This window comes from Ziziphus jujuba, chromosome 6, assembly GCF_031755915.1.
Source record: "Ziziphus jujuba cultivar Dongzao chromosome 6, ASM3175591v1".
NCBI lineage: Eukaryota > Viridiplantae > Streptophyta > Magnoliopsida > Rosales > Rhamnaceae > Ziziphus > Ziziphus jujuba.
Window position 1 is genome coordinate 6,709,567 of NC_083384.1, and position 22,762 is coordinate 6,732,328.

General features: G+C 34.4%; 4 protein-coding genes and 1 pseudogene across 10 annotated transcripts; 3 read left to right on the forward strand and 2 right to left on the reverse strand.

The window, feature by feature from the left end:
- Positions 1-845: 845 nt before the first annotated feature.
- On the reverse strand, positions 846-4,134 carry LOC107431166 (pentatricopeptide repeat-containing protein At3g16010). Of its 5 annotated transcripts, none has more exons than XM_025079479.3 (4): positions 3,893-4,134; positions 3,562-3,632; positions 3,133-3,325; positions 846-2,950 (listed from the first exon to the last, which is right to left on the reverse strand). In XM_025079479.3, the coding sequence occupies exons 3-4, from the start codon at positions 3,215-3,217 to the stop codon at positions 1,110-1,112; spliced, it is 1,926 nt and encodes a 641-aa protein (XP_024935247.2). In that variant the 5' UTR covers positions 3,218-3,325; positions 3,562-3,632; positions 3,893-4,134; the 3' UTR covers positions 846-1,109. The 5 variants fall into 5 exon arrangements, with proteins under 5 accessions (XP_024935247.2, XP_015897532.2, XP_048320432.1 ...); XM_016042046.4 differs by having other exon boundaries at positions 3,554-3,632; XM_048464475.2 differs by having other exon boundaries at positions 3,515-3,632.
- Positions 4,135-5,669: 1,535 nt separating this feature from the next.
- LOC107431208 (uncharacterized) lies at positions 5,670-11,002 on the forward strand. Its single transcript, XM_016042090.4, has 7 exons — positions 5,670-6,414; positions 6,798-6,872; positions 6,964-7,480; positions 8,573-8,958; positions 9,263-9,489; positions 9,598-9,745; positions 10,656-11,002. Exons 1-7 carry the CDS (start codon positions 5,707-5,709, stop codon positions 10,782-10,784), a joined length of 2,190 nt encoding a protein of 729 aa, XP_015897576.2. The 5' UTR covers positions 5,670-5,706; the 3' UTR covers positions 10,785-11,002.
- A 571-nt stretch (positions 11,003-11,573) lies between these two features.
- Positions 11,574-13,555, forward strand: LOC107431139 (uncharacterized; annotated as a pseudogene).
- A 1,991-nt stretch (positions 13,556-15,546) lies between these two features.
- Positions 15,547-19,720, forward strand: LOC107431170 (uncharacterized). Of its 2 annotated transcripts, none has more exons than XM_016042054.4 (7): positions 15,547-16,256; positions 16,376-16,453; positions 16,548-17,067; positions 17,250-17,635; positions 17,832-18,058; positions 18,149-18,296; positions 18,638-19,720. In XM_016042054.4, exons 1-7 carry the CDS (start codon positions 15,624-15,626, stop codon positions 18,746-18,748), a joined length of 2,103 nt encoding a protein of 700 aa, XP_015897540.3. In that variant the 5' UTR covers positions 15,547-15,623; the 3' UTR covers positions 18,749-19,720. The 2 variants fall into 2 exon arrangements, with proteins under 2 accessions (XP_015897540.3, XP_015897537.3); XM_016042051.4 differs by having other exon boundaries at positions 15,549-16,256; positions 18,576-19,720.
- A 36-nt stretch (positions 19,721-19,756) lies between these two features.
- LOC107431173 (uncharacterized) lies at positions 19,757-22,309 on the reverse strand. 2 transcript variants are annotated; one of them, XM_016042057.4, is made up of 7 exons: positions 22,097-22,309; positions 21,807-21,896; positions 21,445-21,599; positions 20,732-20,852; positions 20,400-20,519; positions 20,233-20,303; positions 19,757-20,143 (listed from the first exon to the last, which is right to left on the reverse strand). In XM_016042057.4, the coding sequence occupies exons 1-7, from the start codon at positions 22,217-22,219 to the stop codon at positions 19,897-19,899; spliced, it is 927 nt and encodes a 308-aa protein (XP_015897543.3). In that variant the 5' UTR covers positions 22,220-22,309; the 3' UTR covers positions 19,757-19,896. The 2 variants fall into 2 exon arrangements, with proteins under 2 accessions (XP_015897543.3, XP_024935074.2); XM_025079306.3 differs by having other exon boundaries at positions 21,445-21,576; positions 22,097-22,148.
- Between the last annotated feature and the right edge of the window lie 453 nt (positions 22,310-22,762).

Sequence of the window (22,762 nt, forward strand, 5' to 3'; positions counted from 1 at the left end):
CTCACTCACTCTAATTAGTATATTGTTTAATTCAATTAAGTGCTACAAGGTCTAAACTATTGTAAAATGCTTTCTTAGACTAATAATCATGTATGACACATAAAGAAAAGAGTAGAGAAAGTAGAAAAGGTATTTGGAAAAAAAAAAAATTGTAACAATAATTGTTAACATCACCAGTCTTGTATGCGTTGGTGACAATTACCTTCTATAAGTATAATAAACATTCTTTTACATCCGAATTTTTTAAATAAATTAAAAGGTTTTATTTAATTATAGTAAGTTATAAATCTATATCTACATCATGCTTAGGCAATTTTGGACATAAACCACTTGCTGTTATGAAATTCAAGATTGTAATCATAGTGTAGCAAAAAGAAAAGTACACAATAGGGCTCTTTTCCTTTTTTCCTTTTTTTAATCTTTTTGGGGTAAATAAGTACATAATGGTGCTTTTTCATTTTTTATTTTATTTTTTATTTTTATTATTTTATTTTTTGGTTTTGGTGAATAAGTACATAACAGTGCTTGGAAGTTCAACAACAGTGCATCATCATAAAAGAAAACTCACTTTAACTCTTTTTTTTTTTTTTTTTTTTTTTTTTTTTTTGGTGTATTTACCAAGTTACCTTTTCGAGATGGACATATAAGTTACCTTTGACCATATGATGTACGATTTAATAGTTCTTATGCCTTTTTTTTTTTTGGGTGGACCAGTTTTTGTGCTTTGAACAGTTTTATTGTATACTTGAGCATTATCATAGCGATTGGGCAACTGAAAAGTAAAGTTGGGCTTGAGAAACCCCTCAAGGCGGCAACATGAAAACCTAAATAAAACACTTTCAACGTAAATATATATTTAGAATATCACTACATGTAGTTAATTATGATATTCAATATTTATATGTACAAGGATGTATATTTGACATTCAATTAGAAAAATACAGGCCATTCATATTTGTTGCTACCATATATCTGTTTCGTGAAATATTACACTTAACAAGTTCTTAAAAAAAAGGAGTATAAAATCAAAGAATTTTCAAAAATTTTGAGTCAGGGAGTTTTAAACTTTACTTTTGAAGAACAAGAACTATACAACAGCAGATCATTTATCACAAAGTGATACGATTAGAGACTTCATCAACCTTGCCAACTGCCTCTAATATTGACGAGTAAGTGATAAGATCATACTGAAAACCTTTGGAATTCATTTCTTTCATCAGCTTTGCAGCATCCTCAAACATACCAGCTCGGCTGAGACAGCCAAGAACGGTGTTGTAAGAGACTGCATCAGGAATAATCTTAGACTGCTTCATCTTTGTGAACATTTCTATAGCCCGCTTCGGGCCGCCAACCCGAGCTAAGCCATTTAGGATGATATTATGTGAGTTTATGTCTGGAACACAACCATTTTCTTCCATGGTCTTGAGTAAGGAATGAGCTTCATCTACCATGCCAGCCCTTACCATCCCCGACATAAGGGCATTATAAGCATAAACATCAGGGTTGCATCCAAGTTTCTTCATCTCGTTAAATAGATCCACAGCTTCGTTGAGACGCCCACATTTTCCATAGTGTTTAATCATCACAGCATATACCCGAGCACTTGAACATCCATAATTCTCTTTCAATTCTTGAAATAACTCATTTGCAGCTTCATACCGTTTAGCTTTTCCTAGACTATTGATCAAGCTGCAATAGGCAGCTGGACATGGAGGAAAACCCTTTTCATCCATCTCTTCAAGAAGCAAAAGAGCTTTCTCAACTCTATTTGTTTTACAAAAACCATCTATAAGAATTGAGAAGGTAAATGAACTTGGAACAACACCATTTTTCTTCATCTTCTCAAACCACAGAGAAGCCTCAGAAGTGGGAGCTTTGGAGTCAAATAAAGCTTTAATGATAGAGTTGTATGTCACCACATTAGGCATACACTGAAAATACTTCATCTCCTCAAAAATCTTGAGGGCATCTTCCAAACGACGTGCCTTGCCTAAAATGTTAATCAAATTGTTTATGAGCACTACATCTGGTTTATATCCCTCCTTCAGGATTTTCAAATATATGCTATAGGCATCTTCAACTTTTCCAGCTCTACCAAGCCCCTTTATCAGTTCTGTGTAAGTGAAGACAGTAGGAGGACATCCCTTCTCTTTCATCTCCTTCATGAGATCTAAAGCTTTCTCTACTTTACCTGAATTAACATATATCGTCATCAAGTTAGTATAAATCTTTGCAGTAGGCTGTAACCCATTCTCCTTCATCTCGTCAAACAACCTAATGGCAGACTCATCACGCCCCAATTTCCTAAATGCTATTATAAGTGCATTGTATGTAACAGTGTCTGGTAAACAGTTGCCTTCATTACACATCTCATTGTAAAGCTCATGGACTTTCTCATAGTGACCTTCCTGTATCAACATCAAGATCATAGAGTTGTAAGTATTTGCAGTTGGCTTGCACTTCCGGCCTTTTATCTGGTAAAATATGGATAGAGCCTTGTTCATCATCTTAGACTTTCCCAAGATTCTGATGAGTTCAGAGAGTTCAGCAGGACCAAAAATGCATGGACTCCGAACCATGTCCTGGATAGTCTTCCACATTTCACCAACCAGTCCTGCTTCATCCAAGCAGTGGATTAAAGCCATGTACGTAGTTGAGTCATGCTGAAAGTTCCTTCTTTTTCCAGCCCACTTGAAAAACTGAATCTTAACGTTGACCTCAACATCTATTTTCAGGACCTCACGAACCAACCGATGATCAACTTTCAGCTTTAGAACTTCCAGTGCCTTTTCTGCATCAGGTCCCCACTTGAATATTTTCAGGATCCTTATGAACCTTTCATCCAATATCCGAACTGAAGGATCCTTCCTTGACATCTTAGCATTCATGGGTGAGTTTTGCATTTCACCTGCTAGACTAGGCAAGCTGAACATTTGAACTATCTGACTCTCTGCCGAGTTAAGATCATAATTAGAACAGGACTTCACATGGTCAACACGATATATATAAGAAAATATTTCAAACTTACCATTATGAATTGACAATGCCAACCAAATACATGAAAACATAAGTAAAATCATATATTTACAAAAGCCATTCATATGCTTCGATTTCAAAGGTAATGAACTTTACCTGTTTGCTTAACTCTCTCACTGAGATTAGGCAAAGTTGATATAGACCGCTTCAAAGCAGATGATCCAAGAATCATTTTAGCCATACTCAAAATTTGCAAACCAGATTAGACCAATAGGCAGGCAAACATCTGCTTGTGATGCTAACAAAATTGCACGAAGATCACCCACTTCATAACAGCCAATTTCAGCATCTGAACAAAAAAAAGAAAAAATAAATAAATAAATCGTAAATTGCCAAAGCACCATGCAATAGTAAATATTCAGTAATATATACATCAGGCAAAACCAAAAATTGTCTCCCACACAAAGCGCTTGACGCAATAAGATAGCATTGGAACCACCAAATACATTATATGCCAATGAGAACATAGCTACATTACTATCAATTAGGAGCAACAGTGAGAACAGCATTGTCTAACCAAGATACCACTTTTCATCAAGAAAGGCTTAGTGGAGTCCACAAAGCTCATGTTTTTTTCCTCTATAATTCACTGTTAGCTGCACACCATTAGAGATCCAAGGACCCATATCAGTTAACAGAGTTTGGCAGTCAAAACAGACATCCCAATACAGACCCACATGGATTTTCACAAAGCTCAAATCCACAAAGACATATTTTTATGAACAAAACCCACATTAACAAGAAAAAATTATCAAGTTCAACATTTCAAATCCATCTAGAATAAACATTTTCATGATAAAATTGAAAAAATAAATAAATAAATATATAAATAGAATTCCATCCGAATGGAACTTACACTGTTTAGCAGCTACGGGTTTTTGCTAAACCACGGTAATTTCACCCGAAATTCCTCATTTGCAAAGAAAACTAAGATTACTTTGCATTTTATCGAATTTGAAATTCTATTGAATTCAAATTATTGTTATTATTATTATTGGTTTTTTTTAAAACCCTAAAACACAAAGGTGGTGGACCAAAGAGAAGAGCAAGGCGGAAAAGACGACAAGAGAGACAGAAGAAGACCGACGGAGCTTGGGAGACTTAGTGGAAGATAGGTACGACGTCGTTTAGCGTATAAAAAAACATATCAATTTTAAGAGGTTTATATCATTTTTGAACATTATATTCGAAAACAAAAACTAATAATTAAGATCAAGTTGGTAATTTTCACCAAAAAAAAAAGTGTATATAATAATAATAATAATAATAATAAAGTTGGTAATTTGAAAATTTAAGAGTAAATATCACTTTAATCTCTCCTACTTTGTTATTTTTTTAATATTATAATTTTACTATGAATAATATAACTCCCTTGTATTTCATTTTTCTTTTAACTAATTTTAAAAAAATCTAATAATAAAGTTAAAATTTAATCCATTTATTTTTCACTTAATAAAATTCTTTTAAACTTTATTAAAAATGAAAAATAATAAAAATTAATGTATAAAAATAATATGATCAAATTCATAATTAATTTTTTTCTTTTAAAAGTTAGTTTTAAATGTACTAAACTTAAATTTTAAATTTATATTTATGACAATCATAATTTCTATACATAACTTATTCTTATTATGTTTATATTTTTATAGAGGGAGCGGAGATTTTAGTATGAATATCTTAAAGATTTAGCAATTTTAAAATAAATATGTATATATATTTTTGTGTGTACCTTTTTCAAAATTCTTAGAAATCAAAAAAAAAAAAAAAATATATATATATATATATATATATACATATATAAGTTTAAAAAAAAAAGGGGAGGTCAAAGGAAGGGTAAATTTGGTGAATTCTAATTTTATGAGTAAGAGTTTTAAAAAATAATATTATATAAAACAAAAATGAAATTAATGAAAATTAACGAACAAAGTAATATGTTCAAACCTACAATTAACTTTTTTTTACTTTTTTAAAAAAATAGTTTCAGATATACTAAATTTAACACTTAAATTTGTATCTAAGATTATCATTATCATTATATATAATTTCTTAATAAAGAAAATGGAGATTTTACTATCAATATCTTAAAGATTTTTTTTTTAAAAAAAAAAATATGTATATGTATTTGTATGTGTATTTATGTATATGTATTTATGTGTGCATTTTTTTTTCAAAATTCTTAGAAATAAATTATATATAAGTGAAAATAAAAAAATTCAAAAAAAGGTAAATTAGTCGAATTTTAATGTTATGATTAAAGTTTTACAAAATATATTATATTAAAACAAAAGCAAAATATATAAGGGTTGTGTTGTAATAATAGCTTTCATAACATAAATCTAGCATAGAAAAAAATAATAAATTAGGAATTTATCTAAAATTTAATGAAAAATTTCATAAGAATATGGTATTACTTTCAAATTTTATATAATTAATTTTTATACAATTCTAAACACTAACTTTATTCGTTTTAATATGAGACAAAAAAGTTCAAGGATAAAGAATCTCTGAGTGTATGTTCAAAAAAAAAAAAAAAAAAAAGAATCTCTGAGTTTTATAAATTATAAATTATAGTTATTATTATTTTTTTAAAAAAATAAAAGACAATAAAATTAGTAATTTTTTTTTTCCCATCGAAATTCATTAACGAAAATTCAGCGGCAGAAATGAGCAATGAAAACATATATCAACAGTTACAGGTTCCATGCATTTTTCTTTTTGTTTAGTTTTTTTTCTTGTAATAGCGCGCAAAGTGTTTGTTACAGTTGTGACTTTGCCGCCATGATGAATCCTGGAGAAGGAAGAAGAAGACAGGGACGCCATCCTAGATTAGAGGAAGGTCACGAGGCTCGGATTCCGAAACCCATTGGTGAAGAAGATCATATTCCAACTCCGGATTCTATTTCTGGTTCGTCGCCTTCAGTATCTTCGACTTCTCAGCCGCAAAAGAATCTCGAATCTACTACCACTGCCGCCGCTACCAAGGTACCCTTACGCAGAACCCCGAAATACCATAGATATCCCAAGTGGGGTTCGAGGAATCGGCGTGCCCGTGGGGTCAAACCTCAGTTTGTGGAGAAATCTGAGGTGGGTTCTTCGAATTCTGAGGTGGGTTCTGCGAATGGTGAAGTGGGTGGGTTTAGTTTTGGTGAAAGAGCGAGTGAGGAACAAGAAGATCACGAAGAAACCCAGGAACAAGAAAAGCAAGAGAATTTGGCGGCGAAGAATGGAATGAGAGAAGAGAAAATTGAAGAAATGTTCGAGTCCAGTCAGGAAGTGGATGATATTGTCAGTCGATTGGCAGAGTTGCAATTGGGTGCTGAAGAGCCAGAGTTGTCAGAAGAGCAGCTGAGGATCAATGACCAGTTGCAGGAGGATGAGGTATTTATGTAAATTCATATTGGTTATATGTGTTCACTATATTGTTGCCATTCTTTCAGTGCTCATTTGTGTTTTAGTTTCAGCTGCTGATTATAAATTTCTTTTAGATATTTATTCACATGGAATCTGAAATATTTCCCCTTCACCTCTACTTTGTTCAGTTAATGAAATTTTCATGTGAGATAATGTTTGATCCTCTGAGGATCTATTTTCTTTTTTGGATCAGTGGTAGGAACATTGGATTGATTTGTGCTACTAGCAGGAAATGCTAAATTCTAGAGATAGTGAACAGTAACTTTGTAGGAAAATTATGCCTTCTCTGTATGAACATTATAACTGCTCTTGTTGTCCCTGCATTCTTTCATCTTTAATTTTTCTTGCAGCTACTTGCTATGGAGTCCATTTATGGAGAGAATCTTTTCATCCTCGACAAACAGAGAGACCTTCGGTCTTTTCAGGTTTTGCAATAACTTTGTTGCTTTAGATTAAATATTCTTATTCAGCGAAAAGTAAAGATGTAAATAGTCTGACAGCTATGTGTCTTTGCAGATTCATATACATATTGAACTTCCTAATGAAATTACTGTTATTACAAACTTAAGTTCTTCTGGTGATCTGAAGACCATAACCGACAATTCTGATTACTTTTCATACTCATTCAAAGTTCAGTATCTTCCACCGATTGTGTTGACATGTTTATTACCTAAATCGTACCCAAGTCACCTACCTCCCCATTTTACGTTATCTGTTCGGTGGTTGGATTCTATTAGAATTTCAAATCTTTGCTCCATGCTGGACTCTATATGGATGGAACAAATGGGCCAGGAGGTTATATACCAATGGGTGGAATGGTTACACAGTTCTTCTCTTTCTCATCTTGCTTTTGATGAAGAAATGATGCTCGGTCCTTATGGAGTAAGACACATTGAAGATAGGCGTGCAGTTTCAGAGTGTGTTTCCCCTGATGTTGATATTCCTTTTATAAGAAATTACAATAATGAAAGACTGCATGAGAATTTCCAGACAAACTTACATGAATGTTGCATTTGTTTTAGTGAGTATGCAGGTAACTTCAAATCTTTGCTTGATATATGATCTATAGGATTTGATTTTTAACTATATATTGCTGTTGCTGAATATGGTTGATGATAAGTATATTTGTCATAATATGGTTTTTTTCATATGTTTATGGTTACCAAATTTACCAAATCACATAAATAAAGGTTTGTTGATTTCATAAATAGTTGTTAAGCCTTATGCCAAGCTGCTGCAATTAAATTATTTCAAGTCTAAGGAGAATTAGCCATGAATAAGGTTTGGGAATTATTGGATGCAATTTCTACAACTGGCCTAATGTCTTTGATATGGTAACACCATGGTGACAAGTAAATTTATTAGAAATAGCTTTATGAATGTGGTTATCTTCATCATTGGAAAAGTTTGTGGACAAGCTAATAACTGCTGTTGAAAAGAAGCAAAAATATTTGTTTGCATTATATGAGGGAAACTAAGAGATTTATTAAATTTCATTGATCACGAAGATGATAGTCTTGTGTCCTTTGAACATGATGCCACTTAACTCCATCATCTATTTATAGGTTTAATCCTTATCAATGGTTGCACAATATCAACATGCACACGTGTTAGTGTCTGTTTGTGTAGCAGTGTTTTGTGAAAACAATTCGAGAAAACAGTAAGGGTGCTTATTAAATTCTGCTAATTTTTTTTCTAGACCAATGGTCCTTTTGTGAGAGGAACATACTTGAGAAGTAGCTAGATATCAGGCCTAGGATATCAAGTTTCAATTGTCTAACTGGGATTTTTCAAATCCTACAAACCCAACCCCCAATGCGAGACTGGTATTGGTATTAGTTCCAATCTTGTTTGCCCCTGCTTGTGGTAAATATGTTTTAAGTCTAAGGTCCATTTGTGTACGAGTTGCTGGTCTATCTACAAGTGAGGGGGGGCTAATAACAATAGTCTAGTCTACAAGTGAAGTTGGTTTCTTAATCAAGTCAGACTTCTGATGAACTGATTCATGTTTTCTAGTATATACAAGGATGCTAAATTTATCCTGTGCGCTACTGGTTGAACCTGTCATCAATTTAATGTCTCATTCTTTATGTCCTATTTTCACTCCATTAATGTTTGTTATCAGGCACTGAATTTGTCAGGCTTCCATGCCTGCATTTCTTCTGCTTCAAATGTATGAAGACATATTCCGACATACATGTCAATGAAGGCACCATAATGAAGCTTCAATGCCCTAATGCAAACTGCGGGGGTATGCTTCCACCCAGTCTGTTAAAAAGGTTGCTTGGTGATGGTGAGTATGAGCGGTGGGAGTCTTTAATGTTGCAAAGAACACTTGAGTCAATGTCTGATGTTGCCTATTGCCCACGATGTGAAACACCCTGCATAGAAGATGAAGACCAGCATGCTCAATGCCCAAAGTGCTACTTTAGCTTTTGCACGCTTTGCAATGAACGACGCCATGTAGGTGGTGAATGCATGACACCAGAAATGAAGCTTAAAATCTTGGAGGTAAAGTTTACGGATTTATATCTCGCATTTTCTTTTTTCATCTACTGTTTGTTTCCCTGCGTCTGCTAAGATATGGTTAGCTTTATCATTTTGTGAAACCAGGAATTCATTTGACTGCCAAATTGGTGGTCATAGAGTTGTCTTTGTATAACTAGTTCTTGCATTTGCTGTTAAATATTGATCCTCTGACTGTGGGAACCTATTAGTTTAAATATTTAAATGTGGGGGCATTGTTCCAGCTTTCCCTTCTCTTCTGAACCTTTATCATGTTTTCCCAGTTTAATTACCAACTTCATTTATGCAGGAGCGTCAGAACTCAACTCAATTAAAGGATTCCCAAAAGAAGAGGGAACGTGATATGATTAATGAACTTCTCAGTGTCAAGGAAATACTTCGCGATTCTAAACAATGCCCCTCTTGCAAGATAGCAATCTCTCGAACTGAAGGTTGTAACAAGATGGTCTGTAATAACTGTGGGCAGTATTTCTGCTACCGCTGTAACAAGGCAATTGATGGATATGATCATTTCAGGTTTGTCATTTGTTTTCAATCTGTTTCGGATGCATCTATATCATTGTTCTTTGTATGAATTTCATATCCAACTCTACATACAACCACTAAATGTTTTATCTCTTGAAGGGAGGGGTCATGTGACCTTTTCCCACAGGAAATGATTCGGAACTGGGAGGAGCATATAAACCCCCGCCAGGTTTTAGGTCAGATACAAGCTGAACTCTTTGCTGAACATGGTCAACTATGCCCTAATTGTGGTCAATTCAACGGAAAGGTGAGTAAACACTGGATGCACCATGTGGATGATGTTTATTTTTGTTTGGTATTTGGTAATGGACTTGCTGAAATAAATGGATAAAATTTATTAGAACCGCAAATAAGCTCGCTGAAAACAAGTATAAGAGTTTATTTGGTAACTTTATGTTTGCTTAATAAAACATCTTCTGAAAATTGATACTAAAATCTCCCTCTAATGCTTCCTATTTTGATTAGTTATCTCTGTCTTATTGTACATCTTTCAGAAACTGTGTTCATGTATGCTTTTGGTCTGTAGGACATTCTCTTAAAGTACAAATAATTTAAATGGAATATACAGGTTTATCTCTAAATATAGTTGATGAGAAAATTTATTTAAATAAAACAGGAAAGATCGCAAGTATACTTTATAATTATTCGAGGGCCCTCAATGCCAAATTGTCCCTTAGGTCGGGGGCATCAACAAAACCTAGAAATGCTCTAAGAAAGAGAAAGTAATTTTGCCAAGGGGAATAGCATAGTTAAAATAAAATATTCTCTTATGCTTACACCTTTCAAATCCAATTATCATATATATCCTGTCAAGGGCATCAACAGAGTTCGAAATGGGCAAACCAAGAAGAAAACAATTTTACTAGTACTGAAATAAGCTTAGAAAATACACTTCCCTGCCATTTTCATTTTTGGGCTTCATGTAGAGGCATTTTTCTTTGCTCCATGTGGTTAATTCGAATGTTTCTTAATCTCTTTTTTTTTTTTTTTTTTTTTTTTTTCTTTTTCTTTTTTTTAATTATTATTATTATTTTTATATAAATAAGGTGATAATGTTATCTTTCAATTTGCATGATGTTATTTTTTCCTCAAGGTTTTGGAATTTTTGTCAGCATGGTTTATAAGAGATTTCTTTCCCCATCTTAACACATTGACAGGTTGGGAACAATAATCATCTGTTCTGCTGGGCATGCCAAATGCACTACTGTTACTTGTGCAGGAAGGTTGTGAGGCGCAGCACAGAGCATTATGGACGCAAAGGTTGCAAACAACACACAGTAGGATAGTTTTTAACACGATTAAGGATTTGTCTGAAGGATTTTGTATGTCAATAGCTGTGGGAACGGTTGAATGAGACCATATGGATTCGATAGGATACTTGAAGAGTGGGAAAGGTTAGGGGAAACCTTCGGGATAGAATCCACCGGTGTTTTATAGTCCATTATTGGATGAAAAACATAAAATAAATAAATGAGAACGAAAAAGATGAAGCTTATTTTGTTCATGGGAATGGCTACTATATATATATATATATATTTTTTTTGGGTCAACTCTTTTGCCACTATATGTATGATGTTTAAGGAATGTTTCCACTATATGTTAAATGACAACAACCACGGGTATTGGGTATATTGTGAGGGAAAAGATAAGAACTCTTAACAAAGTTCTTGATTACAAGAGGATTCAATATACTTGTTGAGAACCCATGAAGGAATTGCATACTTCTTCCTTTGGAGTTTGTACTGCGTTTGCTATAAACATATTATGATATGAATTATGTATATAACATATAATATAATTTTGCTATGATGCACGTAGATCTATACCTTAATGTAGCCACTAGCAGCCTCTTGAGGCTGTAAGATTGCTTACGGACATAATATGGCATTACTTCAATGTTTTTTCTTTTTTCTTTTTTTTTTTCCTTTTCCTGAAGGAACATTACTTAAATACTTAATTTTTATACATTTTAATTTTAATTTTATTTATTTTTATATGACAAGAGTTGGAACATAAAGAATGAACTTCCAAGGGATATTTATTTATTGATTGATTTAAAAGGAAGAAAAAAAAGAAAAAAGAAGGTAAAACAATAAAAATCAAAATACATATGAATGCATATAATTTTAGAATATAAAGTGAAATATATATACCGTTATGTCAAATCCTAAGACGGCTATTAACGGTTAAACACTAGTCGGATGAACGGTAACCTTTTTAACACTTGCTTGCAACGATTTTCGATTTTCCATAGCGCTCGCGCGAAGTGTTTGTTAGTGTGACTTTGCCGCCATGATGAATACTGGTGGAGGAGGAGAAAGAAGAAGAAGAAGAAGAAGACATGGACGCCATCTCAGATTCCACGACGATCACGAGACCTGGATTGCGAAACCTGTTGGTGAAGGAGATCATATTCCCACTCTGGATTCTGGTTCGGCGCCTTCAGTATGTTCGACTTCTTCTCGGCGGCTGCTACAGAATCCCGAATCCACCACTGCCGCCGCAACTGACTGGGGGGTCGAACCTCAGTTTGCGGAGAAAACTGAGGTGGGTTCTTTGAATGGTGAAGTGGGTGGGTTTTAGTTTTGGTGAAAGAGTGAATGAGAAACAAGAAGATCATGACGAAAGCCAGGAGCAAGAGGAGGAACAAGAAAAGCAAGGGAACTTGGCGGCGAATAATGGAATGAGAGAAGAGAAAATTGAAGAAATGTTCGAGTCCAATAAGGAAGTGGATGATATAGTCAGTAGATTGGTAATGTTGCAGTTAGGTGCTGAAGAGCCAGAGTTGTCAGAGGACCAGCTGAGGATCAATGATCAGTCCCAAGAGGATGAGGTATTTCTGTAAATTCATATTGGCTACATGTTTTCGCCTTATTGTGGTCATTCTTCAGTGCTCATTTGTATTTTAGTTTCAGCTGCTAATTATTCTTTTTCATATTCATATGGAATCTGAAATCTTGAATTTCCCTTTCACCTCTGCTTGGTTCAGTTAATGAAATTTTTATGTTAAAAATGTTAACTTTGAGGAGGCATCTTCTTTTTCATTTTTTTAATTTTTATTACTAAGAGTAACATTGAATTGATTTGAACATTAACTTTGACACAGGAATATTATGCCTTTTATAGGTATGAACATTATAACTGCTCTTGTTGTTCCTGCATTCTCTCATCTCTAATTTTCTTGCAGCTACTTGCTATGGAGTCCATTTGTGGAGAGAATGTTTTCGTCCTTGACAAACACAGAGAGACCTTCTGTCTTTTCAGGTTTTGCAATAACTTTATTGCTTTAGACTTAATCTTCTTCCTATTCAGGAAAGAGGAAAGATGTGAATAGTCTGACAGCCATGCGTCTTTGCAGATTCATATACACATTGAACTGCCTAATGAAATTACTGTTACTACAAAGTCAAGTTTTTCTGGTGATCTGAAGACCTTAAGCGGCATTTCTGTTACTTGTCATACTCACTCAAAGTTCAGTATCTTCGACCGATTGTGTTGGCGTGTTTATTACCTAAATCATACCCAGGTCATGTACCACCCCATTTTATGTTCTCTGTTCGGTGGTTGGATTCTCTTAGGTATTTCAAATCTTTGCTCCATGCTGGACTCCATATGGATGGAACAAATGGGCCAGGAGGTTATATACCAACGGGTGGAATGGTTCCGCAGTTTCTCTTTCTTGTCTTGGTTTTGACGAAGAAATAATGCTTGGTCCTAATTGAGCAAGACACACTGAAGATAAGTGCAGTTTCAGAGTATGTTTCACCTGATGTTGATAGTCCTTTTATAAGAAATTGCAATGATGAAAGACTGCACGAGAATTTCCAGACAAACTTACTGCACGAGAATTTCCAGAAGAACTTACATGAATGCTGCATTTGTATGCAGGAAATTTTGAACTTTTGCTTGATATGCATTCTGTAGGAGTTGATTTTTATGTATTACTGTTGTTGAATATGGGTAATGATACGTTTATTTCTCACTATATGGTTTTTTTCATATGTTTAGGGTCACCATATTTACCAAATCATATAAATAAAGGGTTGTTGATTTCATACATGTAGAGAAAATAGTTGTTAATCCTCATGCCAAGTTGTTACAATTAAATTATTCCAAGTCTAAGGAGAATTAGTCATAAATAAGGTTTGGGAGTTATTGGAAGTAGTTTCTATAACTGGCCTAATGTCTTCAACATGATAACACCATAGTGACCAGCAAATCTATAAGAAATAGCATTATGGATTTGTGTCTTTTTCATTGGAAAACTTTGTGGACAAGCTATAACTTCTGTTGAAAAGCAGAGAAAAATTTGTTTGCATTATACGAGGGAAACTGAGAGATTTATTAAATTTCATTGAGCACAAAAATGATAGTCATGTGTCCTTTGAATATCATGCTGCTGAATTCCAGCATCAATTTATAGGTTTAATCCTCATTAATGATCGCACAATCTCAACATGCAAACATTTTAGTGTCTGTTTGTGTGCCAGTGTTTTGTGCAGATAATTTTACAAAACAATAAGACTGCCTATTGAATTCTGCTAATTTTTTTTCTAGAGAAATAGTCCTTTTAGATAGACCATACTTAAGAAGTAGCTGCATATCTGGACTGGGATATCAAGTTTCAATTGTCTAACTAGGACCATTCAAATCCTACTAGCCCCCAATGTGATACTGGTATTGGTATTAGTTCCAATCTTGTTTGCCCCTGTATGTGGTAAATATGTTTTAAATCTAAGGTCCACTTGTGTTCAAGTTGCTAATATATCCTACAAGTGAGGGTGGTAGTTCAAGTTGTTGGTATATCTGAGGGAGGCTACAAGTGAAGTTAGTTTCTTAATTAAGTCAGATTTCTGATGAACTGATTCATGTTTTGTAGTATATACATGGATGATAAATTTATATTGTGTACTACGGGTTGAACCTGCCATCAATTTAACATCTAATTCCTTATGTCCTATTTTTATTCCATTAATGTTTGTTATTAGGCACTGAATTTGTCAGGCTTCCATGCCTGCATTTCTTCTGCTTCAAATGCATGGACATATTCTGACGTACATGTCTAGGAAGGCATCATAAGCAAGCCTCAATGCCTTGACACAAAATATGGAAGTATGCTTCCACCCAGGCTGTTAAAAAGGTTGATTGGTGATGCGGTCTGTTAAATCAATCATCTGCTGCTCGACCTTCTTGCAGCTAATCGTAGGCGTTTAGCATGCGGATACAACTCAACTTGTATTCGAATATAAATTATGTGACTTCCAGGATTGGCCGGATGATATCGTCTATAAGAATAAACTTGTATTTATATGCAAGTAATGATATTTCCAATGCAAGTAATTGATGATATAAAACTAAAATGCGGATTAGACAAGTGATAACTTTTAATATTTTCAATTTATAAAATAGTATATAAATTAAAATTCATATATATTATGTTAAGAAAGATAGTTGTGGTTTGGTCTCGTTTTAAAACGGTGCATTGGAGATGGGTTCATTATTATTATTATATGCATAAAAATGAAAAAAAAATTAAAAAAAAATCTTAAACTGTTATTATTTTTTTTTTCTAAAATGTTTGAAAAGAATATATGCGTTGAAAGGTTACATGAATAATTATTTTTTTAGATTAATCTAGAATTATTTCCAAATAAAAAATTAAAAAGATTAAAAGATAGAATGACAAAATACATATGAATAGAGTAATTAGTTCTAGTAGATTAAAAGATACAATAATAAAATATCTAGAAAGAGAGTAGAGATTAATGAAACGAGGACTGTTGCTTAGTCTGTATATTAATCAAATATCACGTAAGCCACGTTACAGTGATTATTACCTGTAACTTTATTAAATTACAAGTTTTTTTTTTTAATTATTTTTTTGTTGAATAATGCGGCTCTATTTATTAATGTAAGTCAATATTGGCTTTATTCACCAAAAGGTAAGTCAATATTGGCTCTATTTATTTTATGTCGTAAACTAATTAATATTGCCGAGACGGAATCAAGTTGCCTTTAAGAACTGATGTGATATCAACAAAATAATCCCATAATATTTTTCTTTTTCCGTAAACTGAAAGGTTCCCTCTTTGTACAAATTGTTCATTTCAAGTTTGCAGCAAGCCATGATAAAGACTGGACGTGGAGGAAGAAAACAGGGAAATACTACATTCGAAGACAGTGATGAATCTTGGATTCTCAAACCTGTCGATGAACATGAAGACTATCATCCTCTTGCTCTGGAATTAGATTCTGATTACTCACTCTCACTCTCTTCCACTTCCCAGACACAGACAGAGATTCTCCAACCCAACATCATCAGTAAAGGGGTTTCCCTCCTAGATTTTCTCCGCACAACCTCCAAAAACAGCCAGAAATCCAAGTGGGTGTCCAGGAATCGGCATGCCAATGTTGTCAAACCCCAATTTGTGAAGAAATCCGAGGTGGGTTCTTCAAATTCTGAGGTGGGTATTTTGGAAAGTGAAGTGGGTTCCATGAGTGTTAGTGAAAGATTAAATAGGGAACATGAAAATGGGGAGCAAGAGAAGCAAGAAAAAGAAGGGAAGGAAGGAGATGGAAATGGTTTGGCATCAGAGATTGAGGTGAGAGAAGATGGAATTGAGCAAATGCTCGAGTCCAGCAAGGAAGTGGATGATAATGATATTTCCAGTAGGTTGGAAGGGTTGCAGATGGGTCTTGAAGAGCCAGAGTTGTCAGAAGAGCAGCTAAAAATCAATGATCTGTCACAGGAGGATGAGGTAATTCAGCTAACTTCAAGTAATTTTTATTTTGTTTTTTTAAATTTCGGCTTTTTTAGACTTCTGATGTGAATATGTACATTTTATGTGCAATTGAACATCTTTTAAGTTTCTTGCAGCTACTTGCTATGGAGTCCATTTATGGAGAGAATGTCTTCATCCTCGACGACAGACAGAGCGGTCTTCGAACTTTCCAGGTTTTTGCAACAATTTGAGTACTTTTAAGTTAAATCTTCTTTGTATTCACCAATAGATGTGAGTGAGTAGACTGAGATCTATGGGTCTTTGCAGATTCATATACACATTGAAGTTCCCAGTGAAATTGCTGTTACTGCAAAGCTGAATTCTTCTGGTGATCTTAATAATACCATAAGCAATAGTTCAGATGGCTATTCATACTCATTCAAAGTTCAGCATCTGCCACCAATTGTGTTGACATGTTTATTACCTAAATCATACCCCAGCCACTTACCGCCGTGTTTTACATTATGCGTTCGATGGCTGGATCCAATTAGGATTTTGAATCTTTGCTCCATGCTAGACTCCATATGGAAAGAACAAATTGGCCAGGAGGTGATATACCAATGGGTGGAATGGTTACACGATTCATCTCTTTCCCATCTCGGATCTGACAGAGAAATAATGCTTGGTCCTTATGGTGAAAGACACAGTGAAGATAAACGTGCTGTTTCGAAGTGTGTTTCGCCTGATGTCGATGTTCCTTTTATCAGAAGATACAACGATGAGAAGCTCCGAGAGAACTTCCAGAGAAACTTGCACGAATGCTGCATTTGTTTTAGTGAGTTTGCAGGTAAAATCCTGTACCTTTTTTATTATATCTTTCTGTTGATATAGTTCGTATTCCATCTTTTCCTTTTGGTTCATGTGCTCTGAAACTTTAATACGTTTTGAACATTTATTTGGTTACTCCCAAACAATTGACTATTCAATTCTTTTTGTATCTCTTTTTCACGCCATTCATGTTCCTATTAGGCACTGAATTTGTCAGGCTGCCATGCCTGCATTTCTTTTGCTTCAAATGCATGAAGTCTTATTCCAACACACATGTCAAGGCAGGCATCATTAGCAAGCTTCAATGCCCTGGCGAAAAATGTATGGGTATGATTCCACCCAATTTGTTGAAAAGATTGCTTGGTGATGAAGAGTATGAGCAGTGGGAGTCTTTAATGTTGCAAAAATCACTTGAGTCTATGCCCGATGTTGTCTATTGCCCACGATGTGAATCACCCTGCACAGAGGATGCAGACCAGCATGCTCAGTGCTCACAATGTTTCTTCAGCTTTTGTACACTTTGCAAAGATCGACGCCATGTAGGTGTTGAATGCATGACACCAGAATTGAAGCTTAAAATCCTGGAGGTAACTTTCATAGATCTGGTTCTTGGATTTGCTCCATAGCTCTAGTTGAAGTTATGATAAAAAAAAGCTTTAGTTGAAGTTGTACAAGTCTATGAGTTATTTTCATTGCATTTACCATGATCCTCACAAAGAAAGTCATCTTTCCATCTTTCCCAAAATTCTCATAGTTCAGATATCCTCAACTACATACGTGCAGGAACGACAGAACTCATCTCAATTAAAGGATGACCAAAAGAAAAGGGAACTTGAGATGATTAACGAAATTCTTAGTGTCAAAGAAATACTCCGTGACTCTAAGCAATGCCCAGCTTGCAAGATGGCAATCTCCCGAACTGAAGGTTGTAACAAAATGGTCTGTAATAATTGTGGCCAGTTCTTCTGCTACCACTGTAATAAGGCTATTGATGGATATGATCATTACAGGTTTGTGTTTCCTTTTCTCTTATCTGTTTATAAAGCATCCGACTTTTCATTTTTCTCTGAATGTAGTGCTAAATCTTTTATCACTTTAAGCGAGGGAAACTGTAATCTGTTCCCACAAGAAATGATTAAGGGCTGGGAAGAGCGCATAAATCCCTACCTGGATATGGATGAAGTTCCAGATGAACCCTTTGATGAACTTGTTCGACCATGCCCTAATTGTAGACAATTCAATGCAAAGGTGAGTATTGAAGGTGTTTGCTTCAAGCAAGTTCAAAATAAGTATTCTAAAGGTTTCCTTGAACAAGTAAAGATGGTTAAATTCTTGTAGCTAATGTTTAGAAATATTTAATATTGTCAAAACTTGTTTATCATAAGGTCCAATTTCTCAGTCTTTACAATTTTCCTAGATCTTTGTTACAAACCATTTGCATCTTGATAGTTGTGGTCTCATCTTTTCCTCAAGATTTTTGAGTTTGTCACTGATAATAGATTTCCTCCATATTATATGAATAAACAGGTTGGAAACAATAATCACCTATTGTGCTGAGCATGTGAAATCCACTACTGTTACTTGTGCAGAAAGATTGTGAGGCGAGCTGCTCAGCATTATGGACCCAAAGGCTGCAAACAACACACTGTTGGTTAGTTCTCAACACGATCAAGAAATCCATTTTTAAGGTTTGTGTATAACAGTGGTGGAAACAATGCATCAACACTGTATGCATATTGAACCTCAAGCAATTTAAACACAAATAATCGTTGTAACTGTAAGCAAAGTTCATTTCCCTTTATAAAAAGGTTCATTTCCCAAGTGAATTAAGTTGTTGAAGGTTTAAAGAGTGATGGAAAGTATTAGGGAAGGAGTTGAGGGGAGAAAGATTCCCTCAGTTTTTATAGTACATTGTTGGAAGGGCGAAAAAATAATAATGATAATAGAAAAAAAAAAAAATAGAGAAATGCATTACGAGAGAATGTAAATAAGATATGGAGATACGTTGTGCATGAGGATGGCTTGTACATCATTATTTTTCAATTATAGTAAGGTGTTTGAATTTTGAATGGAATATTTTTTAAATGCCAAAGCATGTTCAAGCAATATTACTAATATATGTTCAAAGGTAGACAACAGGTTTACACTCGTTGCTGGATATATGATGAGTTTGGATTCCTTGAGGATGAAACAAGGAGATTCGAAATCTTGTTATCCACTAAAAAAGGAAAAAGAAAATAACAGAAGAGAATAAAATCTTTGCATATTTCTATGGAAGATACAACGTGTACATTTTAGTCTCATTTTATATATCTTTTATTTTCTTCATAATTTTCATCTGAAACAAAGTAAAATATTTTGGACTTTTGTTTTTCCTTTTTCCTCATAGATTCCCAATTCAACACGACTTCAGAAGATTGAAAACTTTAAAATTCTAACAAAAGAAAAATTGATGTTATTCGCATTCGTATGGGGATAAGAAGTGTTTCTTGCAACTGATACTTATTAGTTAGCAGCTCCTTCGCTTTCAAAAACGGTTTCCTTTTACTTTGGATCTGTAAAATGTTCCCCTCCAAATTTGTCTCAATTTATTCTCACACTTTAAGAGCATCGCAAATTCGTCTAAATTTCTTTCAAATATCTTAGCCCCTTTTTCTCTTTCCGATTGGGGGGGGGGGGGGGGGGGGGGAACCAGCAAAATTGCTCCCTAATAATAACAAGGCGAACTATCATACAAATTTTTTTTCAAGTTCATTGTTGCAACTTGCAACTATAATCAGTACAAGGAGAAACAAAAGGAGATTCCTATTATGTGCAATTGCTCCCCCAAAAAGATAAATGGCGCCAACTAATCATTCTCAGTGTCTTCATCTTCCTCTGGTTTTACGAAGAATTCAATATAAGCAATACGACTTGGATGCTGATAGCCAGCAGAATCGATATGCGGGTGAGGAATGGATGATCTTGCCACTGAAACCAGGTGCTGAACTTTCAGCATTCCACCTCTCCCAATAGTCAACTTGCTTCCCCTATTATCTTTAATGACGCTACCAGGTATGTTCGAAGTTGTTGCTTTGAGGAACTTGTATTTATACCTATAACAATAGGAAAGAACCATGAAATAAAATGGTGCAAGGAAACTGGCCAAGTGGACATGATTATTCCAGGATAATTATTATGATACCTGTGAGAAACTTGGTGATCACAATGAAATGCCATCAAAAGATCCGCATTTGCATAATACATGAAGTCTATCTGCAAATTGACAAATGGTTTAGACCTGAGAAAAATATACAAGCGTGATTCTGTGACCATTTAGTGCTTGTTTGTAAGTTTGAAGCATAGTAATACCTGCAGATCTCCATGGCCATCACCTCTAAAGGTAACAGTTGGAGGAACTGGTTGTAATGTGACCTGGATGCTCGAACCAGGCCATTCAAGATCATCAATAGCTTCCTTCAGTGCTGCAGACTTAGGTTCAAATACCATAATTCTTGATATTAGTTGTAATACAAGTGGATAACAAAGACATAGAAAGAAAATAATATTAATGGATCAAAACCGCATTTTATAATCTTTTAGCAGTAAGATTCTATGTTTTTAGTGCAAAATGCATACAACATCCCTCCCTTCACAAATATACATATATACATAATAAATTTTTTAGTAAATGCATAATGTACCTTAACAGTAAAAGTAAGTGGCGCGCTCCCTGCAGGTTCAAAATTGTAATCCCATGAAATTGTATCAGGGATTCTTGTTCTGATCTCTGCATAGATGCCTGCATCCAATGAATCAACAGACCTAACATACACAACAAAGAAAATAAATTTGTCACATAGGAATTTGGATCATCACCCAAAACACATATATAAAGATCATAAAGGTTGCACTATGAACTGTGCATCTTCACAAAGCACACTTAATTTGGATAGAGAAAGACAGAGAGAAATTCCAACCACCAACCAAGCAAGAACTTTCCACTTGACCACAAAAATGTTTTGAACTATGATAGAACAGTAAAAGTACAATCTAAATTTTGTCAGCTTTCATTGCTTTGATCCAAAAGCATGAAAAGTTTCCAACAATTCACATGCTTTTTTCTCTTTTTCTGAACAGAATCTAACCAAATATGCACCACTAACTCAGCACATGCAAATGCTTATCAGGAATTTATCTTGTCCCAGATGAAACCGACAGATATTTCTATAAAAAAGGAAAGAAAATATCACAAACCAAATGTTTAAATCAGAAAATGGCAAATGCTGATTACTTTTTCCAGCGAATCATTTCAGTTTTTCTTTGTGTTAAGTACTTGAAAAAACAACAAGACTACATATTAAATTCTGCTAAGTGTTTATTCCAGACCAACAATCCTTTTGTGATAGGAACATACTTAAGAAGTAGCTGCATATCAGGACCCGGGTATTGGATTTCAATTGTGCTTGAATGTCCAGGAACTGAAAACGTGTTCAAGCAATCAACAAACAAGCCCAAGCTCACTCCAAAACGCGGTCGCCCTTGCGCACTGTACTCATAACGAACGAAAAGCTACACAAATATTTAAATAATAAAAAAAAAGTAAAATATATATTTTTTTTGGAAATTTCAGTTTTCCAGCTTAGAATCAAAATGGAAATTTCAGTTTTCTCAGCTTAGCTGCAAATTTATTTCATTTTCCCTAAATTTTCCAGGCAACCAAACAATGCAATTACAGCGTGTTAAGCAAAGCAACTACTAAAGCGAAATAATCAATACCTCGCGCTGCAGATAAACTTTGGCCTGAAGACAAGCGGTTTCCTCCACTATCAAAACGATGCCGTGTTCGGATAATTCGATGACCGCATCCTTGTTGTATAACAATCAAACACAATTTCAATAAACGAAAAAAAAAAAAAATGAAATCCGATCATTTCTCACAGTAAAGATAAGCAGAGCTGCTTCTAGGCTATATTGAAAATTTTTTCCGACAACCAAACAGAGTTTTTTTTTTTTTTTTTTTTTTTTTTGGGGGGGGGGGGGGGGGAAGAGGGATAGATTATTATCACCTGATGGCGTTTCCATCGGACGGCGGTGAGGGCGTCGACCATTCCTTGGACGTTGTCCAGCTGGCATACCAGATCAGGTGCTTCTGATTCTAACGCCGCCGCCGCCGCCGCCGTCCTGTTCATTCTCTCTCTTCCTCTTTCCCGCCAAATATATTTCTCTCTCTCTCTCTCTGTCTCTCTCTCTGCCCCCCCCTCGCAAATTCAGTTCCTGCTACGCTCTCTCTTAGTTTATATACACACTTTTATTTATACGAATTAAATAATTATTTTTTTTAAAAAAAGTTGAATGTATTTTTGGTTGAAATTACTATTTAAATTAGAAAAATTGAAAATTTATTCTCGATAAAAAAATAAAAACATTTTCAATAAGTATTGCCAAATGAATTGTTATATTACATGTACATGTTTTTGTCAAAAATTTTTTTTTAAATAAATTAGTAGAGGAAAAAAAAAAACAAAATTTATATTTTGGCTGGAATATAAAATTTTGGAGAACTTATCTCACTCTCACAAAATTAAAAAAATTTAAAATAAATAATTAAAAAAAGAAAAAGAAAGAAAAAAGGATTTTTTTTAAACAAAAGAAAAAAAGGATTATTTAATTAATATAGGAGTAATGACGTCATTCGTCGTCACTAAAAAGGAGCAACCGGTTAGTGTCCGTTT

Coding starts and splice junctions, on each gene's coding strand:
- LOC107431166 (XM_016042045.4), bottom strand. CDS start 3,217: ATGGCTAAAATGATTCTTGGATCATCTGCTTTGAAGCGGTCTATATCA. Junction 2,951..3,132: donor TGAGAGAGTTAAGCAAACAG/GTAAAGTTCATT, acceptor TTAACTCGGCAG/AGAGTCAGATAGTTCAAATG.
- LOC107431208 (XM_016042090.4), top strand. CDS start 5,707: ATGAAAACATATATCAACAGTTACAGGTTCCATGCATTTTTCTTTTTG. Junction 9,490..9,597: donor GATGGATATGATCATTTCAG/GTTTGTCATTTG, acceptor TATCTCTTGAAG/GGAGGGGTCATGTGACCTTT. Junction 9,746..10,655: donor GTGGTCAATTCAACGGAAAG/GTGAGTAAACAC, acceptor ACACATTGACAG/GTTGGGAACAATAATCATCT.
- LOC107431170 (XM_016042054.4), top strand. CDS start 15,624: ATGATAAAGACTGGACGTGGAGGAAGAAAACAGGGAAATACTACATTC. Junction 16,257..16,375: donor ATCTGTCACAGGAGGATGAG/GTAATTCAGCTA, acceptor AGTTTCTTGCAG/CTACTTGCTATGGAGTCCAT. Junction 17,636..17,831: donor TGAAGCTTAAAATCCTGGAG/GTAACTTTCATA, acceptor ACATACGTGCAG/GAACGACAGAACTCATCTCA.
- LOC107431173 (XM_016042057.4), bottom strand. CDS start 22,219: ATGAACAGGACGGCGGCGGCGGCGGCGGCGTTAGAATCAGAAGCACCT. Junction 21,897..22,096: donor TCCGATGGAAACGCCATCAG/GTGATAATAATC, acceptor TTATACAACAAG/GATGCGGTCATCGAATTATC. Junction 21,600..21,806: donor AAGTTTATCTGCAGCGCGAG/GTATTGATTATT, acceptor ATATTTGTGTAG/CTTTTCGTTCGTTATGAGTA.